At 40.3% G+C, this 27,028-nt stretch overlaps 1 protein-coding gene across 4 annotated transcripts in view; it reads left to right on the top strand.

Annotated features, from left to right (window-relative positions):
• Positions 1–27,028, top strand: part of lin7a (lin-7 homolog A (C. elegans)) — an 89,145-nt gene that overhangs the window by 11,899 nt on the left and 50,218 nt on the right. For all 4 annotated transcript variants that reach the window (XM_072551609.1, XM_072551610.1, XM_072551607.1 and 1 more), the window contains exon 2: positions 8,316–8,434. In XM_072551609.1, the coding sequence (XP_072407710.1) occupies positions 8,316–8,434 (119 nt within the window). The remainder of the gene's footprint in view (positions 1–8,315; positions 8,435–27,028) is intronic.

The following is a 27,028-nucleotide window of genomic DNA, read 5'->3' as shown; positions in this document are numbered from 1 at the left end:
TAATAGCAGGAAAATATGCAAATATTCAAAATAATACAGGTAGCGAAAAATTTCATTTAGGTGTGACTTTTGTGCAATCTTGACAAATACATGGTTTTATTATTTATGCAGTTATTCATATATCTAAAAATAGCAATGAATCCAATATAGAAACAAGACAAACTATACAGGATCCTTTGTTATATTCAAAGCAGAATTTTTTAGCAAAGACTGAACTATTATTTAACCAGTTGAAATTAATAGTTTACTTACACTTTAAATCCCAATGAGAGATATCTTAGCTAGTAAATATTACATGGGGGTCTTTGGATGAAACAATGTAATTAACTTACATTTGTATTTACAAACCTTTGGAATTGAGAGCGGCAGATAAAACATATAAGAGAAGAGAAACTCTGACGTGATGAATAATGTATATTTTAATGCAAGGCTGCCTGAAATTTGATATTGAAATTATAATTTAATATGAATACCACTTTTTTTCCTTTGTTCAGTGGCCACTACATTTGTCAGCTTTTTTTGTATAAATATCTTACTAATTTATAGGAAGAATTAAAGTTATTTCAGAATACTTTGAATAAGAGGGTGACTTTGATAGTTTGGTATGGTATTAGCACAATAGAGAGAAGAAAGCCCAAATTCAGGAAACCAAGATGTGGAAGAATTTGTGCAGAGACCTTTTTAAAAATGGTAATGACAAGAAGTTACTTGTGGCAGTGGTACACATTCCATCCCTAATACTGTACTGTAGTAGGATGGAGTATGAAGGAAGTTATGGTGCAAGCTTGTCAGGAAGCAGAACAATAATCATGCCGAATTTTAATCAGTGCACTGGTGAGACAGATAAGCAATGTAGCTTAGATAAGGGGTTCATAGAATGTTTTCTTTTTAGAACAGCATGTTTTGGAACTCGGCAAGAAACAAGCATTACTAGGCCTGGTATTGTGCATTGGCTTAGGATTAATTAATGATCTCATCAGTGAAGCCATCCCTTAGGTAGCAGCAATCATAATGTGATTGAATTTTACCTTGTTTGTGGTTGAGAGAAGTGGGTCTGGGATTATTTTTAAAAACTTAAGGGCAATAATGAGAGCATGAAGGTAGAGCAGGCTAAAGTGAATTGGCAGATTATATTAAAAGATAAGTCACCAGAGATGCAATTTAAGGGGAGGCCTTAGAATACAATGAATAGGAACATTGCAATGAAATTGACCCACCTTCTATATTTACCCTAGAAATGTTAAAGATATAATTATGCAAGGAAAAGTGGCAAACCAGCAGGCAGGGCACAGTATTTAAAAAAAGACTAAAAATATTTAATAATGAGGGAAAAATCAGGTTACAATAGAAAGCTAGCCAGGTATAGATAGTAAGAGATTCTTTCCTTTTAAAATGTTAGGGACATGAACATTGGTTATACAGTCAGTGAGTTTGTAGAATTAATCATTGAAAACAAAGAGATGGCAGATAAGTTGAGCACATTTTTGCACTAGTTTTCACTATAGAGGATACAAGAAGCAGAAGCAATCATTAATCAGGAAATGAAAGCAGGGAAGATCACAGGACAATTACAATCAGAGAGAAATCGTACTAGAACTGCAATCTAACAAATGCCACGGTACTGATGGAGTTAACGTCTTGAGGTGTGAAGTGAAACTGTTGAACTACCCGATTTCTAGGAAGGTGCCTTAGTTTGGAAAATAGCAAATCTAACTGCATTAATCAAGAGAAAGACAAAAAAAGAACTGTGGGCTAATTAGCTTAACAATCGTCACTAGAAGTGTTAGAAACTCTTATTATCAAAGATGTTATGGCAGGACACTTGGAGGGCTTCAAGGTAATCAGGCAGCATCAACAGGGTTTTATTACAAAGGGCCTTTAGAACACGCTTCCTAAAAAGATAAGCAGAATCTGAATATTTGTATGACAGAGGTAGATTCATAGGTAAGCAAAAGGGTGAAAAGATATCAATGATCTTACTAACTGACAGGGCAGGCTGTAGGAACTGGGTGGCGTATTTCTGACCCTTGTTTGTATTTAACAAAAAAGAAAATCAAGACTGGCTGAGAAAAGTACAGATGTACTGTATATACAAAACTGCATTAATTATTTAAATGACCAAAGTTGTCTTAAAAAATCTTGTCATCCAAAATGCTTTAATGATACTCCAGTATTTACTTGTGGCGCCATATGGTTCAGGCAGGTTTGAAAGCCCACGCTTTTAAACTTTATTTTGCATTAAGGTAATTGTAAAGTCACCACAATCCTACGTTCTTAGTTAGAATGAGATGACTGGTGGTGAGTTTAACCTGAGTGTCACCACACCTCAAGCGAGGAGTGCAGGTGAGGCAATACAGGAGTTGAATCTGTGCTGCTGGCATCACTCTGCATTAAAAACCAGTCATCTAACCAGCTGTGCTAACCAACCCCATCCATCAGGAAGGCTGTGTATCATTGATTTTCTGAGTGCATTCTTGTACAATTTGCAGTTGTACACAGTTTATATATTTTGCTTGCTTATATTTGGTGGAAAACAGTGAAAAAAGGCAGAAGAAAATGAAACAAGACTTGGTATGTAATGTTAACTCAGACAAATCAAGTAGGAACATGAGTAGCTTATGGATGAAGGATGCACTTTATCTCACTGTTTATTCATCCGGAATTAATCTAGAGTGTCCACCGAAACACTCAGTTGGTTCTTAAAGGAAGTTAGGTTGTTTTTCCAGTTGTTGAATACTCTTTAGGCAACTTCGAGCAAATCACAAGCTATGGTAAAAAATACCCATGTGTTCACATTTTGGGTTGTGCTTTTCCTTTCAGAAATTTCAGCCCTGTTTGGATTCTATGCTTATATTAAATGGGAAAAAAAAAGTTTTTGTGAAATATATTGTGTAGTATCTCACACATGTTACATCTGTTGTTAGTTAGCTCTGTAAGTTGGAAGCTATTTACTTTCCATGAAAGCTTACCATTTTAAAAAAGTTAAGAGTTTCGTCTGTTTTAGTTTGGGAATTTAATTCAAAAATAAAAGCTTGTATTTTTATAGTGCCATTAACATTATTAAAGAGTCAGTGCACTTCACCGCGATGTTCAAAGAAAATCTTTGATATTGAGCTACAAGGTATGTTGGGCAGATGACTTAAAACTTTGTCAAAGAGTCAAAGTTTAGATTGATTAAAGGAGGTGAGTGAGGTAATGAGTTGGTGACCTTTACAAAGAGAGATCGCCGATGTTCTATAACTAATATTAAGAAAAATAATCTGTATAATTCAAGTCTTGAGTGTAGTCCATTTGAATTATTACAGTTAAAAGTGTGGTCTCTAAGATGTCCCAAAAGTATGATTTCACTCTAGTTACAGCTTAAATGGTTATGACACATAAATTTGATTAATTTTAAACATAAGTAGTTCACAATACAAATTTGAATGCATAACTGCACAAATATAAATTGCACTTATTTCAATACAAGAGGCCTAACAGGGAAGGCAAATGAACTCTGGGCATGGTTTGGACATGGGACTGGGATATCATAGGAATTACAGAAACATGGCTCAGAGATGAACAGGACTGGCAGCTTAATGTTCCAGGATACAAATGCTGTAGGAAGGATAGAAAGAAGGGGCAAGAGAGGAGGGGGTGTGGCATTTTTGATAAGGGATAGCATTACAGCTGTAATTAGGGAAGGTATTCCTGGGAATACATCCAGGGAAGTTATTTGGGTGGAACTGAGAATTAAGAAAGGGATGATCACCTTATTGGGATTGTATTATAGATCCCCTAATAGTCAGAGGGAAATTGAGAAACAAATTTTTAAGGAGATCGCAGCTATCTGTAAGAATAATAGGGTGATTATGGTAGGGGATTTTAACTTTCCAAACATAGACCGGGACTGCCATAGTGTTAAAGGTTTAGATGGAGAGGAATTTGTTAAGTGTGTACAAGAACATTTTCTGATTCAGAATGTGGATGTATTGACTAGAGAAGGTGCAAAACTTGACCTACTCTTGGGAAATAAATCAGGTCAGATGACTGAGGTGTCGGTGCGGAAGCACTTTTGGGCCAGCGACCATAATTCTGTTAGATTTAAACTAGTGATGGAAAAGGATAGAACAGATCTAAAAGTTGAAGTTCTAAATTGGGGAAAGGCTAATTTTGATGGTATTAAGCAAGAACTTTCAAAAGCTGACTGGGGACAGATGTTCGCAGGTAAAGGGAGGTCTAGAAAATACAAAGCCTTCAGAACTGAGATAACGAGAATCCAGAGACAGTATATTCCTGTTCGGGTGAAAGGAAATCCTGGTAAGTGTAGGGAATGCTGGATGATTAGAGAAATTGAGGGGTTTTTTTAAGAAAAGGAAGCATATGTCAGGTATAGACAGGAGAGATGGAGTGAATCCTTAAAAGGGTATAAAGGCAGTAGGAGTATACTTGAGGGAAATCAGGAGGGCAAAAAAGGGACATGAGATAGCTTTGGCAAATAGGGTTAAGGAGAATCCAAAGGGTTTTTATAAATAAGAACAAAAGGGTAACTAGGGAGAGAATAGGGCCCCTCAAAGATCAGCCAGGCAGCCTTTGCGTGGAGCTGCAGGAGATGGGGGAGATACTAAATGAGTATTTTGCATTAGTGTTTACTGTGGAGAAGGACATGGAAGATATAGAATGTGGGGAAATATATGGTGGCATCTTGAAAAATGTCCATATTACAAAGGAGATGGGGCTGCATGTCTTGAAACGCATAAAAGTGGATAAATTGCCAAGACCTGATCAGGTGTAACCTAGAACTCTGTCGGAAGCTAGGGAAGTGATTGCTGAATCCCTTGCTGAGATACTTATATCATCGCTAGTCACAGGCATAATCTTTGTGGTGAATTTAATGGGTAATTCAAGTGCAGTAAGTTTATGAAAATCATGAACACTGAGCTCACGACTGTTTTCATGAAGCTAATAGGAGACCGGTGCAAATCAACTCATAAGCTTTGGGGAGTGGACTTCATTGCGCCTGTCTTCCTTTCCACCAATTGATTGATTTGTACACTAATAATGATATAACCCAATCAGAGGATCATATGCATCCTGCAAATTTTGGACAAGATGTATTGGAAACTGCCCCTCAGATTAATCATATAAGAATAGTGATATTTGAATTAGAACGTAAAACACAAAAGCACAAGAATATTTGAACCAAATGACTAACTGAACATTGAGGTCAGCATGTGGACTGTTGAACTGTTCTGCTCGTGGAACAATGAGTGTCTAGCTGAACTTCAGATTTACTGGTCTGTTAGCATATGGACAGAGCATGGACAAGATTTTGAGCTCCATTTGAGGTTTTTTAGTTTTATGAAAGGCTAATAGAATTAATTTTCAAAGCAATTAACAGGGCTATTGATAATTCAGACACTTGCACATTACAATTCTCAAATTGTATCTATTTCTCTCTTACTATTTTGAAATGTTTGTGTATACAAATGCCTTAAAACCTAAGCTTGGACTTTATAATTGCCTATTAGCTGATGATACCCCGTCCACTCAGAAAGCTGACCACAGGGATTTAGTAAACTATTTAATTTTTCTCTTTTCCGATGTTGATTTAATTCTGGTACCAGCTATAATGGGATCTCTGCCCACCAATAGTGAAGTTATCAAGCAAGCCACACAACCAATTGGACTTAAGAATTCTCATGGAAAAGAAAACAACAAGTTTTATAAATAACAAGTCGGTTTAGCCATTCCCTTTTTTCTTATTTTACAGAAAATAAAATAATGTTTGGGACATAGACAAGGGGTTCATGTATAAACTGAATCATCAGAAAAAAAAAATGTTTGATTATCTTAAATATCTGTAACTCGTGGAATGCGAAAAATTGACATTCTGTGTATATATAACTTTAGTTTTTCAGGGCTAGAGATGTTATTTAGCAATGAATTTAACTTAATACACTGTTAGGAGTGTGACTGTACCTCCTAAAATAAGGCACAACTTTTCTAAGGGTTTCTACAATGAGACTAATAGTTTAAATAATTAAAGTTTGTGTAAAATAAATAATTATTGTTTGATTTCCATCTGTAAGGCCTTCAGTGCTAAAAACAAGGAATCAATCACATAAACTTCTAGAGTTTTGCATTTTAAGGTTATGAGTGAGGATCCTAGATATTGCTGACATTTACAGAGCAATGAAAATGCTGACAATTGCTGACATCTGAGCATTAATTACTTAAGATGGTATGTGGTAGCCTCTTGTGATAGAGTAAAGAAAAAAAGGTTTTTATTGAAATACACTTATATGGTAACAGTTTAGAGTTGAATTTGAAATAATATTCAGCATGGCTTCAAATATTCATTCATTAATACAAGACTTCAATTTCAGTATAATAATGATAAAAATTTATTGAACTGTGAGACTTCTTACTGTCTGAAAAGAACACTCCATGCATCAATGATAACTAACTAACAATTAAAGCTACCAAACCCGAAGATACCAATTCTTGTTCCTGGGTCAAGGGTATAGAAGCAAGAGAAATTCCAGTTCCACAAACCTCACAAACCTTAAAAAGCAATGTCTGCACTTCAGATTTTCAGTCCAGAGGATTGAACTTGGAGTCAAGCCAAATGACACCGGAAGAGTGTAAGAGGTTGCCTAGCTCCTAAGGTGGATTAGATCGAATCCCTGTCTTAAGGCTCCAGCACCAGGTTCAAACTTTAAAGTTTTAAAAAGAAAATATTCTCCTGCTCTCACACCCTGTATCCTATCCATGCCGATCAATGTCCCTCTACTTCCAGCCCCTATGGTCCTCAGTACTCTGAACACTATTTACTTGTTTTCTCTATTACCCTCTTATCTCTATTCTAATGAGCAAGTGGAGCTGTGTGCCATAGATACCTTACTGTGCATATCTGATTTGCGGATCTCAACATTATTATAAAGCCAGTACAAATGACTTTATGTACTTGCTGGGCTGATGTATTTGCACCTTTCAAAACTTGAGATTCAAGAATTACAGCTGGTCTAAGACAATATACATTTAGTAAGGTTTCACCAAACATTGCTAGGAAAAGTAAGATTGCATGGAATTGGAGATAACTTTGGTTTATAAATTGGTTGAGTGGCAGAAGGCAGAGAGTCAATATACATATTATAAGGGAATGCACTGAAACTGGTGGAATGAAACAAGTGGCATTCCCCAATTACGTCAAGTGTACCCTCAGCTTTTCACCATTTCCATCAGTGATTTGGCTGAGAGGAAGGAAAAATGCTTACGTTTAGAACTGAAGTTATAGTGAGTAATTTCTAACAGTCACTGTCACAAATAGGATCCAACATAGATTAGTAAGAAAGGATATTTAAGATCAAATACATGAGAGGTCGGGGTTGAAGTTGAATACTCATTGATTAGATGTACTGCATTTAAACTGTGGAAGAAACAAACTTGATGCATCAAATGGTCTTTCTCATTACATTCTTTTTTTCTTATGTTGTAGAGTGAGCAAAGCAAGAAAAGCATAGTTTTATTCTGAGCATGTAAAAGCAAACTAGCTGTCTTTAAGTGGTTTTAAGTATTTTTAAGGAACTCTTTTTACCTGTTAATCAGCAACACAGGCAAGTTTTTAATAAACTCAGTCAGCATCTTGAATATTTCAGGTGGTGTACATTTATTTGGCTGCAACCAAGAGATTGAGGTAAATGGATTTAGAATCACTGAAGACAAGTGAAGTATCAGTTTAACAAAGGGATTTGTCTTGCATTACAACGGCAGCACGGTGGCTCAGTGGTTAGCACTGCTGTCTCACAGCATCAGGGTCCCAGGTTCAATTCCAGCCTCGGGTGACTGTCTGTGTGGGTTTCCTCCAGGTACTCCAGTTTCCTCCCACAGTCCATAAACGTGCAAGTCAGGTGCATTGGCCATGCTAAATTGCCCATAGTGTTAGGTGCATTAGTCAGAGGGGAAATGGACCTGGGTGGGTTACTCTTCGGAGGGTCGGTTGGGCCGAAGGGCCTGTTTTTATGTTGTAGAGAATCTAATCAAATCATATTAAAACAAACCATGAAAGACTTTGTTACAGATTGCACAATTCTTAATGAACTCTGATCAATTCTTTCATAATCTGAAAAACTTGGTTGCCCAACTATGAAATTAAAGTACATTTTGCACTTTTAATTCCAGTGTGATTTTGAGTGACTCCATATTATTTAAATTGACATTCTATTGTTATTCAGGAGGAGGATTTTTAAAACTTTAAATACAAGTTAATGTCTTATCTGTTCATCCTAAATAGAAATGAAAGCCATTTATTTTTTGCGTATTTCTCTTCTCAGATGTGGCTCGAGCTATTGAATTGCTGGAGAAGCTTCAAGAAAGTGGAGCAGTGCCAATCCACAAACTCCAGTCTTTACAGAGAGTTTTACAGAGTGAATTTTGTACTGCTGTCAGAGAGGTATGGAAGTCATTTTCCTTTTGCAAATAGAAAAAGACTTGCATTTATGTGGCAGGTTTCATGACCATACAATTTTGCAAAAAACTTTGTAATATTCACTCCATTTTTAAATTGATGACAAGAGCAGCCAAACTGCGCACAGCAAACTAGTAGTAATATAAATAATGAACTTATTGTTTTTTGGTTATTGGTTGAGGGATAACTAATGACCAGGCACTAGGAGAACTTCAGCAATGTTCTTTTGAATCATGAAGTAAGTTCTTGACAGATATTTTAACAGCCCTTTCTAATATGCAATATCCAGAGCTGTATATGGTTCAGATGTGCTCAAACCTTTTTACAGCTTAAACAAAATTTCCTCCACCTTACATTCTCAACCTCAAGTTTCTTCCTTTAGCAGTGTGAAAAATTGCAATTTTTTGAACATGGAATCCTGAAACCTATTGGCAATGAGCACAACTTTCTGGAAAGGTGAAATGGGCAAGAGAGGAATAAAGAAAGCAAATTCTTATCAGTTATCTTAATGATACATCTATAAAGAATATCATGTCATAACCAACACCACATTCTGCCAGTGAGAGAAGCACAAGACCTCACACAAACCTCATGGAACAAAGACTGGGAATTCCTCGAGTAACATACTATTACGGGATCACAGAGGTGTCCACATTGTCCAGTTTATGTGCTACCTGGTTTTTGTCATCTCTATTTAAATAAAGATGTTACATTTCTGGAATCTAAGGATTCTTGAAAAACCACTATCAATGCCCTCTACAATCTCTGTAGATACTATTTTCAAATCCTACAATGTATCCCATCATGTACATGGAACTTATGGTCTTTAGCCCCATTAATTTCTCTACTAATATTTCTCTACTATCATTATTGCATTTATTTTCTCTTCCCTTTTTGCCCCTAGATTGTTTAGTTATTTAAAATAATCACATATGCCTGAATAATTATTTCCCAACATTGATTGCATTTTACCATGTCTCTCGAATGGATTTCAGATCATAGCCATGAACCAATATTCATGCTGTTAATTCATTTATTTTGTTCCATATACTATATATACTATATCTATTCAAGTAATGAGCCACTGATTTTGCCTTTTTAATTTTTTCTTTTCCCTTAACCCTAATTACTGGGGGTTTTTATGCTTGTACACTGTGTCCTCCTCTCCCATGCTATATTATCACTGAACTAGCTGTAATTTTGCCTTATCCTTAACTTCATTGTGTGTCAGTCTACCTTAATAGCCCTAGTTATTTAGTTCACCAGGATATTAATCCCAGCATGGTTCTAGTGAAGCCTTCACACTGGAACAGTTTTCTTTCACTGGTATCATTGCCAAGGAATGAGATCCCATTGCATCCACACCAATCTTTGAGCAAGAAGCAGGGATGTTAGAATATTAACATTGAAGGCCTCAAGAATCCACTAAGGTGGTCTTCTCATTCAAGTCTTATGGCCAACCTCCATCCAACAGGAGCTGCAGTGTGCCCCTAGTGCTTTGTCAAGTCTAACGGCCACATTAAAAGCATCTACAAAATGGACCTTTAACATCATGTCTGTTTGAATGAAAGTATTGAGAGAGAATGTCATTGAGTGTAAACACAAAGCAACTGTGGACTGAATGGTTCATTACATTTTGAGGAAAAGAACACTTTGACAGTTGGCTGACGGCAACATTATAGCATAAAACCTGCAAAGTTAAAAACAAATGATGGATAGGAAGAGCATGGGTGATCCTACATTTGTGCAACACAGTGGCATGCGTGATTTCTTCCTGGCTATCAAATGATCTATGGCACAAACACACAAAGGTCCACTCCACATACAGGCAAACAAGAAGTGGAACTCTTTAAGGGCAAGGAGACAATTGTCTTTTGTTGGAAAGGATATTGTGAAGAACTCCTAGATTAAAACTGTTTTCAACTTAAAAAATCCACAATTCTGTTCCTCAGTATCTGATCTAACTGTCTTGACAATACCTTCGGTTCAGAATGAATTTGAAAATGCCATTCAAAAGTTGAAAAATTACAAAGTCATGGAATAATAGAGTCATGGAATTATACAGCATAGAAACAGACCCTCCAGTCCAACCCGTCCATAAACTAATCCCATTTACCTGCTTTTGGCTCCTATCCCTCTAAACCCTTCCTATTCATGTATCTTTCCAAATGTCTATGAAATGTTGTAATTGTACCTGCGTCTACCATTTATTCATTGTGCAAACATACCACCCCCTGTGTAAATCTTTCTCCTTCCACCTTAAAATTATGCCCTTTGGTTTTGGAGTCACCTGCCCTCGGGAAAAGATCTTTGCTGTTCACCTTATCTGCGCCCCTCGTGATTTTATAAATCTCTATAACGTTACCCCTCAACCTGTGATGAGCAAAGTACAATACCATATGAAATATTAAGGGTAGCTTACATAGTTTGGAAAGAAAACCTTTTAGAGAGAGATAGAAAGGAATTTTACAAGTTAAGGATGTGTGAGGGACTGGATGTAAGCGGTCTGTGTGAGGGGCTGGAGGTAAGCGGTCTGTGTGAGGGGCTGGAGGTAAGCGGTCTGTGTGAGGGGCTGGGGGTAAGCGGTCTGTGTGAGGGGCTGTTGGTAAGCGGTCTGTGTGAGGGGCTGTTGGTAAGCGGTCTGTGTGAGGGGCTGGAGGTAAGCGGTCTGTGTGAGGGGCTGGAGGTAAGCGGTCTGTGTGAGGGGCTGGATGGAAGCGGTCTGTGTGAGGGGCTGGATGTAAGTGGTCTGTGTGAGGGGCTGGGGGTAAGCGGTCTGTGTGAGGGGCTGGATGTAAGCGGTCTGTGTGAGGGGTTGGATGGAAGCGGTCTGTGTGAGGGGCTGGATGGAAGCGGTCTGTGTGAGGGGTTGGAGGTAAGCGGTCTGTGTGAGGGGATGGATGGTAGCGGTCTGTGTGAGGGGTTGGAGGTAAGCGGTCTGTGTGAGGGGCTGTTGGTAAGCGGTCTGTGTGAGGGGTTGGAGGTAAGCGGTCTGTGTGAGGGGTTAGAGGTAAGCGGTCTGTGTGAGGGGCTGTTGGTAAGCGGTCTGTGTGAGGGGCTGGAGGTAAGCGGTCTGTGTGAGGGGCTGGGGGTAAGCGGTCTGTGTGAGGGGCTGGGGGTAAGCGGTCTGTGTGAGGGGCTGGAGGTAAGCGGTCTGTGTGAGGGGCTGGAGGTAAGCGGTCTGTGTGAGGGGCTGGAGGTAAGCGGTCTGTGTGAGGGGCTGGAGGTAAGCGGTCTGTGTGAGGGGCTGGAGGTAAGCGGTCTGTGTGAGGGGCTGGAGGTAAGCGGTCTGTGTGAGGGGCTGGAGGTAAGCGGTCTGTGTGAGGGGCTGGAGGTAAGCGGTCTGTGTGAGGGGCTGGAGGTAAGCGGTCTGTGTGAGGGGCTGGAGGTAAGCGGTCTGTGTGAGGGGCTGGAGGTAAGCGGTCTGTGTGAGGGGCTGGAGGTAAGCGGTCTGTGTGAGGGGTTGGAGGTAAGCGGTCTGTGTGAGGGGCTGTTGGTAGGCAGTCTTTGAGGGGTTGGATGTTAATGGTCTGTGTGAGGGGTTGGATGTTAATGGTCTGTGTGAGGGGTTGGCTAAGAACACCAAGGCAATAGTAGTACAGCAGGGGAAGTCTTGTTTCACAAACTTGATTGCGTTTTTTTGAGGAAGTGATAAAGATTATTTAAGAGGGCAGAGTGGTGGATATTGTCTATATGGACTTTAGCAAGGCCTTTGACAATGTCCCTCCTGGGAGGCTGATAATGAAGATGAAGTCACATGGTTATCCAATGTATGCTGGTAAGATGGATACAAAACTGGCTTGGTCATAGAAAACAGAGAATGGTATTTTTTTAACTACAGATCTATGACTAGTGATGTTCCTGAAAGGATATTAGTGAACCAAATGGGTTTTTTCAACAATAATCAATAGTTTCATGGACATCATGCGTTTACTTATAGATCCTGTGATTTTGTTTTCGCTCCAAATTCATTTTCTTTTTAAACTGCATTTTAATGCTCAAGAATGGTGCTTGTAAGTAATTCAGGTAATAAATTAATGAATCAAAGAGTTTAAAATACCTGAAAGAGTACTCTTAATTCAAAGAGAAGGCAAATAAAATATGAACTAACAATAGCGTCAGAGTCCAAGTGCACTGCAAGTGCTTATGTTTGTTAATGGTACAAGTTATCCACTGTACATTGCTAATCAGTAAATGCACTAACAATGAGCTCAGTGGGAGAGCCCCTGAAGCACAATTGAAATTGAATTTTCAAAGCAACAAGCATTCTGAAGCACCTCTATTACTTGATTAACATTTAAAATCCATCAACACATTTACTTTTTCATTTGGATTCTGTTATGGAGAAATTATTTTGTACCCTCTTGAATTCTGAAATCAATCTTAGTGTTTTTTTTAAGTCTCAACTGGAATAAAATCGTGATACCTTATTTAGGACAGGGACAAAATTTTTGAACAAAAACTGTCCAGTAATCTGTCCAAATAACGGCATAAATGGGCCTCTCTATGAAAATCAGCATTCACTTTGTATAGGTATGACTCTAAAAATCATTTGCAATGTTTTGGTGTATGAAATATATAAATTCTGTACATCATGCACTCAGTTGTAGATTGGAAAATGGCTTTGGATCCAGATTTTATGGGGAAAACATGGCATGTTTAAATAGAAGCAGTACTCAAAGTCTCATGTCCATGACGTTAATGTATAATCTAGAATATGATTGAAGTTTGTAGTAAACAAGAGAAGTACAGATGGAGCAAAGAGAGAGAGGCAAAGGCCAAGGTCTCTATGGATAAACTACTGTACATGAGTTTCTGTTTACCAATAACTGTGCACTAACTACCTCTTCAAAGCTGATTGTGCAATGTAGTATAGACAGTTCTCCAATACATCTGGCAATTTCATCTTTATGACCAGCACAAAGAAAGTTCAAGCAATGTACCAGCCTGCTTGAGAAAATTCCTATTTCAAACCCGCGTTTTCAGTTCATAATCAGAACTTGCTAGCAATGGATAACTTTACTAATCTCAGCAACACACTCAATTTTTTGTGCTGTCTCTAACCACAAGACACATGTAAGAATTGCCAAAGCCTTTGACAGGCTTCAAACAGCAGTCTGTAAATGAGGAGAAGTAAGTCTGCTTCCCAAGCTGCATATCTGTTGACAGTAGTTCTGCCTACTCTGCTCAAGGCAATATGAGACTTAGATTGTCGACCAATACATGCCAAGATGTTCAACAGCTTTTATTTGAACTACCTTCAGAGGCTTCTAGATCAGATGGACAAAGTGCCAAACACAGTCGATCTTCCAAGTTGGCATCCCAAGCATCAACACCACATTGAGACAGTCATAATTGAAATGGGCTGGTCATGTAGCCAGAATGCCTGACAGTCGTCTAACAAAGTGAATTTTGTCTGGGACGCTCACTCAAGACTGTTAAAAGGAAGCACTAGGTGGACACTCCTAAGGTTTCACCTGGAACCTTTTGATCTTGACTTTGTATCCTGAGAGTAGCTTACCCAAGACTTCTGCTCCAAGCACAACCAAATAAAAAAGGGTATAGCCTCCTTTTGAAAGCAAATGTATATCAGAGGCAGAAAGAAAGTACAAGTGGAGGAAATCCAGAGCCAACAGCTCCTCAAACTCAGTTGCTTGTGGTATTCGATTTATTTGCAGCAGAACACTCTGGGTGTAGATTAACCTTAGCAGTCATCAAGGTACCCCATTTGTCTTAGTCTCTGAGTGATCAATGATATAAATACAAAGGGTGTAGAGGGATATGGGCCAAATGCTGGCAAATTGGACTAGGTTAATTTAGGATGTTTGGGCGGTATGGATGAGTTGGACCAAAGGATCTGTTTCCATGCTGTACAGCTCCATGATCTGGGCTTTTGTAAATTCCTACTGTAGTCATATTCCTTCCCAGCAGATGAGATGGCCATTCTGCCCATTAAATCCCTGTCAGCCCATCTTTGATTAAACCAGTTGGTCACACTTTGCCCTATTCAATCCCTGTAACCCTGCAGTTTATTTCTTTCAATTATTTATCCAATTTCCTGTTAGAAATCATGGCTTTTGCTTTCACCATCCTCTCAGGCAGCAAAATCCAGGATATTATTATTCCCTCTGTAAAAATGTACTTACCCTTCCACATCCCAGTGGTTAGCACTGCTGCCTCACAGCGCCTGAGACCCGGGTTCAATTCCCGCCTCAGGCGACTGACTGTGTGGAGTTTGCACGTTCTCCCCGTGTCTGCGTGGGTTTCCTCCGGGTGCTCCGGTTTCCTCCCACACTCCAAAGATGTGCAGGTCAGGTGAATTGGCCATGCTAAATTGCCCGTAGTGTTAGGTAAGGGGTAGATGTAGATGTACATGTAGGGGTATGGGTGGGTTACGCTTCGGCGGGGCGGTGTGGACTTGTTGGGCCGAAGGGCCTGTTTCCACACTGTAAGTAATCTAATCTAATCTAATCTAATCTCTTGTCTAAAATATTCCACATGACCTCTCACTCTATTTAACTTAGAATCCCTACAATGTGGAAACAGGCTCTTAAGCCCAGCAAGTCCACACCAACCCTCCAAAGAATATCCTACCCAGACCCATTCCAGTATTACCCCTTACTAATGCACCTAACCTACACATCCCTGAACACTATGGACAATTTAGCATGGCCAGTTCACCTGAACTGCATATCTTTGGATTGTGAGAGGAAACCCGCATAGACATGGTGAGAATGTGCAAATACCACATAGACAGTCCCTGGCACTGAGGCGGCAGTGCTAACCACTGAGCCACCATTTACTCTAATCATTTATTCTTCTCTACCCCTGTATTCTCAAATAATTTGAGTGATTATTATATGTGACAGAGTTGGAATCACAAATAAACTGTTTGCATTTACATTGCACCACAAAATGCTTTATAAAAGGTAGTCAAAGACCTAAGAGGGAAATACAGTAATTTGCATGCAGGAATTTCCAACCATCAGAAGTGCATTAACAGCTGAATAAACTGCTTCTGTAAAACTGTGTGAGGAGTTAATATTGGGCAGAACACAAGAAATTCCACGTTCTTTTCAAATTGCCCAGATTGTTTTGGTTCATCTGCAAATGTGGACAGGTCAATGGTTATGGGTCATAGGCACAGTAGATGGCATATGTGGGATAGAAGCAGCAGGAGAATACGGGGCAGAATGGAATAAATAATTAGAGTGAGGTGTTCTGTGGAATATTTAGTACTGGTGTGGCCTAATTGGGCCAGCCAGTTTTGGGGTTGTGGATTCATGGTAGTTTTTTGTAAATGATTTGCTACAACTGTAAAAATTGCAATTTATCGTCACTAATTTATCACAATGCAAACCTTCTTTTAAACATTAATTATTAGCTTAAGTTCAAGTCACTGATCATGGTGTGAATTATAATTATCGTGCATGCTTTTAACTGGCATTGACTTTTTTTTAAGGGATAAACAGATAGGAGATTCATGATCTTACTACGAGTAGTATTACAGTATCACAGTGATGATTTGATGTGAGTCAGGAGTCCAGAACTGCAATTTTGATTTAATTGCAATTCATTCAAAATATGTTAGGTCATGATTTAGTGCAGTTGTCAAATACAACTACTTGTAGGATTTTGCATCTCGACAGGGTCTGATGCCAGTTAAAACATTGATGTGTTCACTGTGGCGAGTTGCTCCATTGCCATTTAACAATTACAGTGACATTAATTGGCTCAGGATAAGATTTCAAGTCCCCTCAAAGTCTTGCCTATAATATCTGCCAGCCAATCATATGGCTAACAGTTTCATTATCCCAGCAATGACACCAAGAGTGATGGCCACCGTTGGGTCTGAACCCAACCTCAATTAAGATTACCAATGAATCTGGATGGAGGGGTAGCTGAGGGGCTGTGACAAGGGTTGATCAGAAGTGACTGGGAGAAGGGTTGGAGTGCAAAGAGCAAAGGGTTTGGAGGGGAAGATAACGATAGAATAGGTTGGGCGCTAGAGCTGGAGGAAGCCTTTAAAGGAGACGTTTGAACCCTTTTCCCATATATATCCTGCAGAGTGACACCTGCGAAACTTCAAACTTTGTGACCTCCACTTCTGTGGCCAGTTAACCGACCCAGAATGGGTGGGCTGCCTGCCACCCTTAATATTGGAATGTCATTGGAACAGGTGAGTAGGCACTGGGAAAGGTTTCCATGCCAAATTTACCTCCTTTGGGAGGATGCCTGCCCACCAACCCACGGTTGAATTAAAATCCTGCCCCATATAAATTGATATGGCCCATTATAGTAAAACAAAATACATTCAGCGCTATAGAATGGATTGACTTATCAAGCAGGCAATTACCTTTATTTGAGCATCCAGTAATTGTTAAAATGAAGCAATTAACTCGAATAAATGTAATTACTTGGATGGTTAGGTGTAAATGATAATTTGTACTACAGACATTACTTTGGTGATAGCTTGAATAATTTTACTTGTGAGTTAAATAATTTCATTTATTCTTTTTTTATATTCGTACTGAAAGATTCATCTCGTCGAGCATTCATACAACTTCCTGAAATGTGTTGTAGTAACCGCAAATAGTAACTTTTTAATTGTGTATAGCTTTTAGATTGTAAATTGTTGTATAATTCCAGTGGAGCAAAGGACCTCATTTACCAAAACAGGACCTGCCACAGACAAATTTTAATAATAGATCTAAGAGTTTAGATTAGATTCCCGACAGTGTGGAAACAGGCCATTTGGCCCAACCAGTCCACACCAACCTTCTGAAGAGTAACCCACCCAGACCCATTCCGCTCTGACTAATGCACCTGATACTATGGGCAATTTAACATGGCCAATCCACCTGACCTGCACAACTTTGGACTGTGGGAGAAACCAGAGCACCCAGAGGCAACCCACACAGACATGAACAACCTCCACACTGATAATTGCCCAAGGCTTGAATCGAACCTAGGTTCCTGGTGCTGTGAGACTGCAGTGCTAACCACTGAACCACCCTGCCACCCATGGTGGGAGCTAAGCAATCCCACAACACATCCAATCAAAGTTCTGCAGTCATGCGACATCCAGAAAATGATAGTAGTTAAGAAAAACTGCGGAAGAGACGGCTTCACAAATATCCCCATCCACCTTGGGGGAGGAGCCCAGCATATCAGTGCAAAAGGCCAAGCAGAAGCATTTACATCCACCTTCAGTGAAATGCTCAGTGGATGTTCCAACCTGGCCTTCTCCTGAACTCCTCAACATCACAGATGCCATTTTACAGCCAAATCTGTTTGGTTCAGTTGATATTAAGGAACACCTGAAAGATATTGCAGAGACTCCAAGCCATGACAATATTCTACCAATAGTAACTAGGACTTGCACTCAAGAATTTGCTGTGCCCCTGCCAAGCTATTTCAGTACAGCTACAATGCAGGCATTTACCCCCAAAACAATTGGTCAGCTATATCTCAACTACAAAAAAGCAGGAGGAATCTAATCACTACACCATCATTCTTCTCCCAGTTGTGCTAATAAGTAACACTTCCACAGAAGAAAGAATCTGCTCATTGATACTCAAATTGAGTTATTCCAGGTTCCTGGTCTCTTTACAGCCATTGTCCGAATATGGGAAAATGAGCCGAGTACAAGTAGAGACAAGAATGACTGACCTGGACATCAAGTTAGATTTTGACAGCTTATGGCATAAAGAACACCTGACAAATTCTTTAGGAATCAGGAGGTAAACATTTCATTGATTAGAGACATACCTCTCAACAGAACTGAAATAAAAATAAATTGCTGAATAAACTCAGCAAGCCTAGCACGACCTTTGGACAGAGTAAAAGAGGAATGTTATGAGTTCAACATGACTCCTCTTCAGAACTGAAAAGGGCTGGAAAATGGTGTTTTTTTTATTGCTGTAAACTGAGGGAAGTCCCAGGATATTGCTTCAGGGGTTCCTCAAGTTAGTGTCCTTGGAAAGATCAGTAGGTTGTTAAGGTGAGGGAGTAACCATTATTTAGAATGGCACAGCAAACTTTAAGGGCTGCTGATCCTGTGTCCAGTGTGATGTTAATACACATTCATTACTATGAGGAAGAAAGTTCCACAATTTTGGTCCAATGACAGTGAAAGAAGAGCCATGTAGTTTTAAATGATGAAGGTATATGGCTTGGAGAAAACGTAGAAGCTATGGTACTGCCATCCAACTGCTGTTCTTGTCCTTCTAGTTGGTTATTCTCACAAATTTGGAAGGTGCTTTTGAAGGAGGAAATCTTGGTGAGTCATTGCAGAGCATCTTGTTTATTGTGTACACTGCTGCCACTGTTCTAGTGGTAGAGGGAGTGACTAAGCTGGTGAATGGGGTACCGAACATGCAAGATGCTTTGTCCTGTTGGAGCTGTATTCATTCAAGCAAGTGGAGCTTATTTTGTTATACTCCTGACATCTGTTTTATTGATAGTGCAGAGATTTTGGGAAGTCAGGAACTAAATTAATTAGCTAAGACTATCTAGCCTCTAACTTGCTGTTGGAGCCATAGTACTTATGTGGATGTCCAGTTAAGTTTCTGATGAACGCTGATCCCCAGGATGTTGATGGTAAGGAATTTAGCTGTGGTAATGCCATTAAATATTAGAAAAGAATGGATAGATTCTCTCATCGGAAATGTCCTTTGCTGTTTTTTGTCATGTGAATATTGATTGCAACCTTGATATTGTGCAGGTCTTGCTGCATATAAATTAGGACCTCTTCAGTGTCTGCTGAGTTGCAAATGGAGTTGGACATTGTGTAATCACCAATATATATGCGCAGTTTTGACCTAATGGAGGGAAGATTGTCAATGAAGCAGATAAAAATGTTTGAACTTGGTATATTACCTTGAAGAAATCCTGCAGTGATGTTCAACAGCCACAACTACCTTCCTTCGTGTTGGCTGTGACTCTAGCCAGTGGATCATATTCCCCCACTTCCCATTGACTTCAGGCTTTGCCAGGATTCCTTAATGTCACTTGGTCAAATGATACTTTGATATCAAGGAACATTACCCAAGTCTCCATTTCATATTGGAGATGTATATCTAACTATAACCTTAATCTTGAATTAAGAACCAGGTTCTTGAATAATGTTTCCTCAGTTGGGCAAAGGCAAAGCTGACAGTTGGAGGCAATGATGAATTATTTGGCCTGTGTTGGCCTTCCAAGTTGAAGTTCCCAAGATATAGAAAATGGTCTGTATTTTCCAGGGATTGATCTCAATCAATGAGTTAAGCTGCACAACACAGCATAATATAGCACCAATGATGTAGCCAGGAAAAGGATCGAGGATATAAAAAGTGGTTTCAGGAAGTTAGGTTGGAAGCTGCAGAGTAGGACGAACAGAGTAGTGTTCTCGGGTTTACTACCGGTGCCATGAGATAGTGAGGCGAGGAACAGGGAGCAGACGCAGCTTAACATGTGGCTGCGCAGCTGGTGTAGGAGGGAGGGTTTCAGATATGTAGATAATTGGGTTGCCTTCTGGGGAAGGTGGGACCTGTACATGAAGGACGGGTTGCACCTGAACTGGAAGGGGACCAATGTCCTGGGTTGAAGGTGTGCTCGAGTTGTTCAGGAGGGTTTAAACTAGTATGGCAGGGGGGTGGGAACCTGAGCTATATACCGGTGGTGAGAGTTGATGGAGATGAAGCAATAGCAAGAGGTAGCGCAGCCAGTGGGAAGGAATTTCCTGGGAATGAGCCAAGGAATCAGTTAAAGTGTGTTTGCTTTAATGCAAGGAGGGCTGATGCCTGAAGAAGGGCTGATGCCCGAAATGTCGATTCTCCTGTTCCTTGGATGCTGCCTGACCTGCTGCAATTTTCCAGCAACACATTTTCAGCTCTGATCTCCAGCATCTGCAGTGCTCACTTTCTCCTCCTTAATGCAAGGAGTATTAGGAATAAAAGTGATGAGTTTAGAGCATGGATTAGTACCTGGAGCTATGATGTTGTGGCCATAACAGAGATGTGGGTTTCTCAGGGGCAAGAATGGTTGCTGGATGTTCCAGGGTTTAGAACATTTAAAAAGAATAAGGAGGGGGGGAAAGATGAGGGAGTGTAGTACTGCTAATCAGAGAGGGTATCACAGCTACAGAAGTTTCCATTGTCGAGGAGGGTCTGCCTACATGAGTCAGTATGGGTGGAAATTCGGAACAATAAGGGAGCAGTCACCTCATTAGGGGTTTACTTCAGGCCCCTCCAGTAGCAGCAGGGAGATTGAAGAAAGCATAGGTCGGTAGATTTTGGAAAAGTGTGAATGTAGTAGGGTTGTTGTAATGTGTGACTTTAACTTTCCCAATATTGATTGGAACCTCCTTCGAGCAGATGGTTTGGAAGGAGCTGTTTTTGTAAGGTGTGTTCAGGAGGGTTTCCTAACTCAGTACATTGACAGGCCGACGAGGGGAGAGGCCATTTTGGATTTGGTGCTCGGCAATGAGCCAGGGCAGGTGTCAGATCTTGCGGTGGGAGAGCATTTTGGTGATAGTGACCACAACTGCCTCACATTCTACATAGCTATAGGGAAGGAGAGAAGCAGGCAAAATGGGAGGATATTTAATTGGGGAAAAGGAAACTATGATACTATCAGACATGCGTAGGGAAGCATGGACTGGGAGCAATTGTTCCATGGAAAGGGCACTATAGACACGTGGAGACTGTTTAAGGAACAGCTGTTGCGAATGATGCACAAATGTGTTCCTCTGAGATAGGCGAGAAGGGGTAAGATAAAGGAACTTTAGATGACGAGAGCGGAGGAAAGAAAGAAGGCAGCTTACGTAAGGTGGAGGAAGCAAGGGTCTTGCTCAGCTCTAGAGGATTACAGGCAGGTGAGGAAGGAGCTCAAAAATGGTCTGAGGAGAGCCAAGAGGGGGCATGAAAAAGGCTTGGCGGGAAGGATTAGGGAGAATCCAAAGGCATTTTACACATATGTGAGGAATAAGAGAATGATCAAAGAAAGAGTAGGGCCGATCAGGGATAGCATAGGGAACTTGTGTATAGAGTCTGCGGAAGTAGGGGAAGCCCTAAATGAATGTTTTGCTTCTGTCTTTACCAAAGAAAAGGACCTTGTAGTGAATGACGCCATTGAGGAGCAGGTAAGCACGCTGGAACAGATAGAGATAGAGGAAACTGATGTGTTGAAAATTTTGACAAACATTAGGATTGACAAGTCGCCAGGACCAGACCAGGTTTGTCCTCGGCTGCTTTGAGAAGCGAGAAATGTGATTGCTTCGCTGCTTGCGCAGATCTTTGCATCCTCGCTCTCCACTGGAGTCGTACCTGAGGGCTGGAGGGAGGCAAATGTAATTCCTCCCTTCAAGAAAGGAAATAGGGAAATCCCTGGCAATTACAGACCAGTCAGTCTCACGTCTGTCGTCTGCAAGGTGTTAGAAAGGATTCTGAGGGATAGGAGTTATGACCATCTGGAAGAGCATGGCTTGATTAAAGACAATCAGCACGGCTTTGTGAGGGGCAGCTCATGCCTCACAAATCATATTGAGTTCATTGAGGATGTTACTAGACAGGTTGATGAGGGTCGAGCGGTGGATGTTGTGTATATAAACTTCAGTAAGGCATTTGATAAGGTTCCCCATGGTAAGCTCATTCAGAAGATTTAGAGGAATGGGATAGAGGGAAATTTAGCTGCCTGGCTACAGAGTTGGCTGGTCGACAGAAGACAGCAAGTGGTAGTGAAAGGAAAATATTCTGCCTGGAAGTCAGTGGTGAGTGGTGTTCTTGGGCCTCTACTCTTTGTAATTTTTATTAATGACTTGGATGAGGAAATTGAAAGATGGGTTAGCAAGTTTGCAGATGACACAAAGGTTGGAGGTGTCATTGACAGAATAGAGGACTGTTGTAGGCTGCAACGTGACATTGACAGGATGCAGAGATGGGCTGAGAGGTGGCAGATGGAGTTCAACCTGGATAAATGCAAAGTGATGCATTTTGGAAGCTCGAACTTGAAAATTGAGTGTAGGATTAAAGACAGGATTCTTGGCAGTGTGGATGGACAGCGGGATCTTGGTGTGCAGGTACATAGATCCCTTAAAATTGCCACCCAAGTGGACAGGGTTGTTAAGAAAGCATATGGTGGTTTGGCTTTCATTAACAGGGGGATTGAGTTTAAGAGTCGTGAGATCTTGTTGCAGCTCTATAAAACTTTGGTTAGACCGCACTTGGAATACTGTGTCCAGTTCTGGTCGCCCTATTTTAGGAAAGATGTGGATGCTTTGGAGAAGGTTCAGAGGAGGTTTACCAGGATGCTGCTTGGACTGGAGGGCTTATCTTACGAAGAGAGGTTGACTGAGCTTGGACTTTTTCATTGGAGAAAAGGAGGAGGAGAGGGGACCTAATTGAGGTATACAAGATAATGAGAGGCATAGATACAGTTGATAGCCAGAAATGTTTTCCCAGGGCAGAACCTGTTAACACGAGGGGTCATAGTTTTAAGCTGTTTGGCGGAAACTATAGAGGGAATGTCAGAGGCGGGTTCTTTATGCAGAGAATTGTGAGAATATGGAATGCATTGCCAGCGGCAGTTGTGGAAGCGAGGTCGTTGGGTATATTTAAGAGCCCGTTGGACATGCATATGGTCACAGAAATTTGAGAGTTTGTACATTAGGTTTACCTTACATGAGGATCAATGGTCGGCACAACATCGTGGGCTGAAGGGCCTGTTCTGTGCTAAGAAAAAAGAAATAATAATAATGTGGCTAGATAAATGTTAAACAAAGTTAAATAAAGTGGCGATGAGTTTTATTTGGTAGCAGAAATTAAGAGATCCATTTTTTCTTCCAAGCTACCAAACATAGCACCTTGCCAACATCTGGTTAGTAAGTTTGCAGATGACACCAAAATTGGTGATATAGTGAACAATGAAGAAGGTTACCTCAGAGTACAATGGAACCTTGATCAGATGGGCTGAAGAGTGGCACATGGAGTTTATTTAGATAAGTTGAAGTGTTACCTTTTGATGGGCATATCAGGGCCCAAGTAATACACTGTGGTAAGGTCCTGGGGATGTTGCTGACCAAAGAGACCTTGGAGTGCCTTGTTCCTTGAAAATGGAATCAAAGGTAGACAGGATAGTGAACAGGGCTTTTGGCATGCTTACCTTTATTGGTCAATGCATTAAGTATTGGAGTTGGGAGGTTATGTTGCAGCTTTACAGAATATTGGTCAGACCACTTTTGGAATATTGCATGCAATTCTGGTCTCCCTGCTATAGGAAGGATGTTGTGAAACTTGAAAGGGTCTGGAAAATATTCACAAGGATCTTGCTAGGTTTGGAGGATTTTGAGAAACAGGGGGAAGCTGAATAGGCTGTGGTTATTTTAGCTGGAGCATTGGAGGCTGAAGGTTGACCTTATAGAAGTTTATAAAATCATGAGGGACATGGATTGGGTGAATAGGCAAAGTCTTTTACCCAGCTTGGGGAGTCACAAACTAGAGGTCTTAGGTTTAAGGTGAGAGGGGAAAGATTTAAAAGGGACCAAAGGAGCAAAATGTTTACGCAGTGTGTGGTGCGTATACAGAATGAGCTGCCAGAGGAGGTAATGGAGGCTGGAACAATTCCATCATCTAAAAGGCATCTGGATGGGTATATGAATAGGAAGGGTTTTGGAGGGTTATGGGCCAAATTTTGGTAAATGGGACTAGATTAATTCAGGATATCTGGTCAGCATGGAGAAGTTCAACCAAAGGGCATGTTTCCATGCTGTAAATCTCTATGACTCAATGACTAAATAGATATGTTAGAGAGGAATGTTGGCCAGAGCACAGAGAGAACTCTCTTTATTACTGAATACTGCAGCTGAATTAGTTTGGCTTTCTGAGTGTTAAAGTAAAGTAAAGATGCACAAAGATCTTTGGTTTGAAGTCTTACCTCCAAGTGACATCTTTAACAGCAGAACTCCATTAGTATTCCACTCTGGGGTCATTTTGAATGCATTTTCAGATCTTTGTACTATTATCCTATTTTTCTCAAGTGCATTTCTTTAACTGGATTGTAAAATAGGGTAAAAGAACACAATCCTTTATAAGAGTAGTCTGTTATCAGTAGGAGGAGATCAAATCTGTGCCCCTTGCTGCTATTATGCCACATGTGGATGTAATAACATATTGTAGTGTTGCAAGTCATTTAGTCAAGCAGTGAGAACAGAACTGAAGTCTAGTGTTCTTCCACTGGCATGTTTCTATTTATGCATTTCATATCATGCCCTCCAATACCATAAACTTGTACCTTTTCATACTCTTTTCAAGCCATTAAACCAAATTAACAACTGCCAGCTCACAGGTGACCCCTTTGCTAATGCTCATCACTGAAATGTAATTAAACATTTAATTAATATATAATTAATACACAATACTATAGTGTGTCATGACTGTGTTCACATCACTGCAGGAAGATAAAAATGCCCTCCAGGAACAATTGAACCCTGTAGAGCTTTGATTGCAAGATGCTCGTTTATGAGCCATAATCTGATTTGTAATTCTGTGCTTCTAAGTGCTGTTGTGTTCTCAACCAAGCAAAAGCAAAATGTCTCTGTCACTTTACAAAATGAATCATTGGACATAAAAGGCACATTGAAATGAAAATTGTACACAGCTCCCAGTAATGATGTCAGCAGAGCACATCTGCTCTCACTAAATGTTGGTTTGCTGACAGCTGCAGAGTGGGTCGTTCAATACGGTATTGTTGTTCTTAACTAAGGTTTGGAAAAGGCCAAGAGGTTGTGAAATGTAAGAGGTTAAATATGTTACAATTAAAGGTGGCTCAGTGGTTAGCACTGCTGCCTCACAGCACCAGGAACCTGGGTTCGATTTTGGCCTTGGGTGACTGTCTGTGTGGAGTTTGCACATTCTCCCCGTGTCTACGTGAGTTTACCTTCCACAGTCCAAAGATATGCAGGTTAGGTGAATAGGCTAAGTTAAATTGCCCATAGTGTTAGGTGCATTAGTCAGAGGTAATGCAGGGAAATGAGTCTGGGTGGGTTTCTCTTCAGAGAGTCAGTGTGGACTTATTGGGCTAAAGGGCCTGTTTCCACACTGTAGAGCGTCTAATCTAATCTAAAACACTTGCACAAACTCTACCAATGGTGCTGCTCTCTTAACATTTTCAAAGTCTTGAATAGGAAGTGTTTGTACATGTGTCTGTAAGAGTTGAACTGCCCATTATGTGACTTTTACATCTGTAAATATCAACAGATCTATGTACAATAACAAATCCTATCTGGTTGTTTGACATCAATAAATATAAAACAGTGTTGTATTAATCAAAACAACATTCCTGACAGGGAAGCAACAGTACAGGGTTGACTGTTCCTGAACAGTAAGTTCCATGCATCAGAAGGCTGCTGTGCTGGGGGTTGGAATTTAGTGCTTGGTTATACTGTATGACTTCTTTGCCAGTACACTTTTGGTGTGCATGAAGGCATGATATTCAATCTATAGCCAGTGAGACGAGGAAGTACAAAAACAAACTGACTCAGAAAGGCTATCAACAGCATTGAAGAGACAGATGTAATTAAAGTCCCCATGCCAGGGTTATATCAAATGATAATTGATATTGCAGCTAGGCAATTGAGTATTGCAATGCATTATATCAACTTGAAACATAACACTGACAGTCACTCCCATTCTTAATTAGGTTAAGGTGCTTGCCTACTGAGAAAAACACTGCTGTTTTGTGGCTGAGGAAGCAACATTTAAATCAGGGGTCTGGTAACCCTTGCTGTCTGCCTTGGAGAGAGCTATTAAGAGAGTGGTTCGATGGCAGCTGTCAAGTAATTAATAGTTAAGGGACAGAGGAAGAATAGATGTGAGAATGTTGGTATAGAAATAGGAGGATTTGTTTGACAGCAAGTCTCCTTAGTTTTCCAGAGGGTATGGACAATGTAAAACAAAATACTAGCCAGCCAGAGATGTCTACAACCTGCAAGCGATTTTTAAAAAAAATGAAACTAGGCAACAGTAGATAGTGTTTTTATATATCCTTATGTATTAGCTACGGTATAATTAGGTGAACACTTGACTGGATGTATGTACGTGGTGAGCAAGTCATCAGTAGGTTGAATTTTTGGAGATGCTTAACTTGGAATGAAACTAACTAGAAAAAATATCTAAACAACCTTTAACCGCTAATGTTTAACATAGAGGAAATGTTTGTTTGTTGAGGACAGAATCCTGTTCTCTTGATAGCTCTAGAACCAGGTAAAAGTGAGGACTGCAGGTGCTGGAAACCAAAATTTAGATCAGAGTGGTGCTGGAAAAGCACAGCATGTCAGGCAACATCCAAGGAGCAGGAAAATCGACGTTTCGGGAAAAAGCCCTTCATCAGGAATAGATACTATTTCTGATGAAGGGCTTTTGCCCAAAACATCGATTTTCCTGCTCCTCGGATGCAGCCTGACCTGCTGTGCTTTTCCAGCACCACTCTGATCTAAACACATAGCTCTAGAACCACCCAGTGAATCTCTCGAGCAACTGCTATTCACTCCTTGCCTCGATTCAAATATGCCATTTTAGAAGCCGGGAGGATCAATCCAAT

The sequence above is a fragment of the Chiloscyllium punctatum genome, chromosome 32, assembly GCF_047496795.1.
Source record: "Chiloscyllium punctatum isolate Juve2018m chromosome 32, sChiPun1.3, whole genome shotgun sequence".
Lineage (NCBI taxonomy): Eukaryota > Metazoa > Chordata > Chondrichthyes > Orectolobiformes > Hemiscylliidae > Chiloscyllium > Chiloscyllium punctatum.
Note: the sequence above shows the minus strand (reverse complement) of the source record. Positions and strands in the feature narration are given on the sequence as shown.